General features: G+C 36.1%; 1 protein-coding gene across 1 annotated transcript; it reads right to left on the bottom strand.

Annotated features, from left to right (window-relative positions):
* Positions 1-2,565: 2,565 nt before the first annotated feature.
* On the bottom strand, positions 2,566-3,516 carry LOC144295403 (olfactory receptor 52A5-like). The gene has a single exon (XM_077867794.1). It carries the CDS (start codon positions 3,514-3,516, stop codon positions 2,566-2,568), a length of 951 nt encoding a protein of 316 aa, XP_077723920.1.
* Between the last annotated feature and the right edge of the window lie 634 nt (positions 3,517-4,150).

Here is a 4,150-nt window from a genome sequence, read left to right on the forward strand (position 1 = left end):
CAATGTCCACAATAGCTAAACTGTGGAAGGAGCCTTGGTGTCCATCGAAGATGAATGGATAAAGAAGAATTGGTCTATGTATATAATGGAATATTCTTCAGCCATTAGAAACGACAAATACCCACGATTTGCTTCGACGTGGATGGAACTGGAGGGTATTATGTTGAGTGAAATAAGTCAATCAGAGAAGGGCAGACATTATATGGTCTCATTCATTTGGGAATTATAAAAAATAGTGAAAGGGAATAAAGGGGAAAGGAGAAAAAATGAGTGGGAAATATCAGAAAGGGAGACAGAACATGACAGACTCCTAACTCTGGGAAACGAACTGGGGGTGGTGGAAGGGGAGGTGGGCAGGGGGTGGAGGTGACTGGGTGATGGGCACTGAGGTGGGCACTTGACGTGATGAGCACTGGGTGTTATTCTATATGTTGGCAAATTGAACACCAATAAAAAATAAATTTATAAAATTTAAAAAAAAGAAAAAGAAGAAGAAAAGCAGTTGGGATATCCAATAAGAGAATATCTGGTGTGTGGCACTATGAAGGTCATTGGTCACCCTGGGAAACAAAGAATAGTACAATGGTCATGGTGAAAAGTCCATACAATCTTGCGTATAGTGGATGACACTGGTTTCAGGTGATAAATCTAGTCCAATCCCTGAACTTATGAATTACACAGCTACACTATATTTTTACTTATAAAGCCTACCACTGTTCTTAATCAATCACATAGATTATGAATATGTCAAATCCATGGGACAAATCATTGCACACAGATCAAATCCAGCATGCTGGATTGGAAATCAACAAGTAAATGTGTGACAGATGGTTGAAGCCAGATTTTTCACTGTAGGAATGGGACTTTAGTAATAAGCAAATTTAAGTAGTTAGAAAGATCCTTGTGGTAATAAATTCATGTTGCAGATATTAGTAAGAACTATAAATTAACTTAATTTAGATGCAAGTGTTTACATACAGAAATATTTATAGATATGTGTATGAGCATAGGTTAGCTAACACACAAAATTCCTTGCTCTGTCACCTGAGAGAATTTAAAGGATTCTTTAATTCTTCGTTTCTAATTCTATTCACCAATAAAAAGAAAAAAACATCCCAGGGAAATCATAATTCTAGAACTGGGGCAAGAAATACCCAAGATTATCCTGGAGCATCTTCCAATGCCATAAAGCAAAAAGCCACACACACACACACACACACACACACACACACAGTGAGGGGTAAGCCAAAAAGGAACAAAAGCATCCAATGGTCAGGATGAAACAGCATGAGCAATAAAATAAAGTAGTATTGGATTATACTCAAATTATGACAAAGATACCCATAAATCCATACTGATATAAATAAATGATTAAAGAAATTAATAAGTAGGGAGAATAAATCAATTGCCTTGTAAAAAAATTCTAAATAATTTACTAAATTATGTATCTATTCCGTCCTCAAGGAGAAGGAACATAAATCCCTACTCCTTAAGTGTAGTCTAATTAGAGCGATTTTCCTTCCAAAAGCACAGTATGAAATGGTAATTAAAATGAAGAAACCTGACAAATACTATCTCAGATAAGTAATTATGCTCAATATACACAGTTAATCAATTATGTTGATAATATGCACCCTTGATACGTAATCAAAATGAGAATTTAACATCTATGATTTTCCTCCCCAAAGCATGTAATTCCAATCTAATCAAGAGAAGCTTACAGAGACTTGACAACTAAATGCAATGTGTCATCCAGGATGGGATCTTTTAGGAAATAAAGGAAGTTAGGGAAAAATTAAGAAACAATAATAAAATATGGACTTTAGTAAATCATATGTATCAACATTGATTGATGAACTATAACACATATTAATGAAAGAAAACAATGATAAGGAAAACTGGGTAGGGGGTCTATGGGAACTCTCAGTAACTAGATATTCAAGTTTTTGTGAAACCAATCATTTGGATTTAAAAAATGTTTAAATTTGCATTCCAATACAAACTTAAACATTCATCTTAATGCTCAGATGAATGTAAGTCAGAAAATAATTGAATAGTGATGACAATTAAAATGATAAAGATAAAAAAATAAAATAAAATAAAATAAAATGATAAAGATGATGAGTTGGAGGAGCAAGATTACTGAAATTAGAAGACAAAAAAGAAATTAGTTCACGATCCTTGGAATTATCAACTTTATGAATTAATTTATTGTTTTTAAAGAACACAATGGAAATATTTTAATCAGAGGTTAACTATTTAAATTTACTTGTGTTTTTAAGAAATTTCCTCACTGAAATATTGAACTAAACTAAATTAAATTAAAGATTGACTAAACCAGAAGCAAATCTGCATGTTTTCTGCCTTTTATGTCATCTACTAATAAGTTGGTTCTGTGTACATAAATACTAATGGTTTAAATAGGAATGAGAGCCTGTATCCAACATAAAATCTAGAACTGTATCTTTCAGCAGCATAAATGAACTTGAGAGAGCACAAAATCTGATCCCAAACTACTATTTCTCAAATTGAATTTTATTATTTGAGAAAAAGTTAAATGAGAAGTCAAGATGAATCTTTAGAGTGGAAAACCTTGGACACCCTATCTCGAATCTGTTTGGTCTTCACCCCATACACTATAGGATTGAGCAAAGGAGGGACAAGCAGGTAAAGGTTGGATAGAAGAATATGAATGTAGGGTGGAATATGGAACCCAAACCTGTGTGTAAAGAAGGAGAAGAAACCAAGGAGATAAAACTCAAGGAAGACACAGATATGGGCAATGCAGGTGTTGAAGGCTTTGAGCCTAGCTTCCCTCTGAGGCAGATTGAAGACAGTTATAAATATTCGGATGTAGGAGAGGGTGATGAAGATTATGTCAAATCCAAGTATAGTGAAGGCCACAAAGAGACCATAGATCTTGTTGACTCGAATGTCTTCTGCTGCCAACTTCACAATGGCCATGTGCTCACAGTATGAATGGGAGACCACAGTGGTCCGGAAGTGTTTCAGCCGACATTTGATGAGGATGAGACATGGAGCTACAAGGAGGGCTGCTCTGAGCATCACTCCCACTCCAATTTGAGTGAGAAAGTGGTAGGTAAAGATGGTTGCATGTCTCAGGGGATCACAGATGGCCACGTAACGGTCCAGGGCCATGGCCAGCAGAATTCCTGATTCAATGCATTGGAAGGTGTGGATAAGCCACATCTGAAAGAGACAGGCATCAAAGTACATGTCAGGCAGATGAAACCAGAAGATGCCTAGCATTTTTGGTAGGATGCAGGTGCTGAGAGCAATGTCTGTTGCTCCAAGCATTGCCAGGAAGAGATACATGGGCTCATGGAGGCTGCGTTCTGATTTGATGATGACCAGGAGCAGGGAATTCCCAAACAGAGCAATGATGTACATGGCACAGAAAGGAATTCCAATCCAGAACTGCACAGACTCCAAGCCGGGGATCCCAATCAGTGTCAGCACCGGGGGCATGAAGATTGTGCCATTGAGCTTGGACATCTTGGCTTAGAGCTGCTTGATTAATGTTGCAAATTTTGTATTGGGTTTCTCTTTATTTGTTCTCATCTAGATTTATTGAAATTTCTAGAAACAGAAATTGAATTTGTTTTTAAAGGGCATTTTGTCAAGCCTAGCTGTTTATTGATTGTGTAATTCTAGGAATGCACAGACAGGCTCCCCAAATTCTCTGCCTCTGTCTCTGTGTCTACCTCTCTCCATGAAGGCAACACAAATACACAGGAGAATTCAATATGCAAAGCAAACCCACTCGCATTTGAAGCTGTATGTGCATTTCTGGCCATTTGTCAGTTAAAGAATGTTAGTTTGGTTTTATAATAGGTTCAAGAACTTAGGATGTTACATGTATTTTTCTTATTGTTTTGTTATTTATTTCATGTCTTCATGGACTTTATGCTGTCTATTCTTTTAAATAACTTTTAGAAAACAGATACAATAAGAAAGGGGAGGTAAGTGAAACCATTTGCCTGTCAGAGATCTTTCTTTCTAAAACTATGATTCATTGTAAATCCCTTTACTAAGCAATTGGTTAGTATCTAGGAACTGTGGGTTAAGTTAAATTAAAAAAAAAGGGGGGGGCTTTCTATGTCATCAAAGAGATTAAATAGGTATGCTA

Source organism: Canis aureus, chromosome 23 (genome assembly GCF_053574225.1).
Source record: "Canis aureus isolate CA01 chromosome 23, VMU_Caureus_v.1.0, whole genome shotgun sequence".
Classification (NCBI taxonomy): domain Eukaryota; kingdom Metazoa; phylum Chordata; class Mammalia; order Carnivora; family Canidae; genus Canis; species Canis aureus.

Coding starts and splice junctions, on each gene's coding strand:
- LOC144295403 (XM_077867794.1), bottom strand. CDS start 3,516: ATGTCCAAGCTCAATGGCACAATCTTCATGCCCCCGGTGCTGACACTG.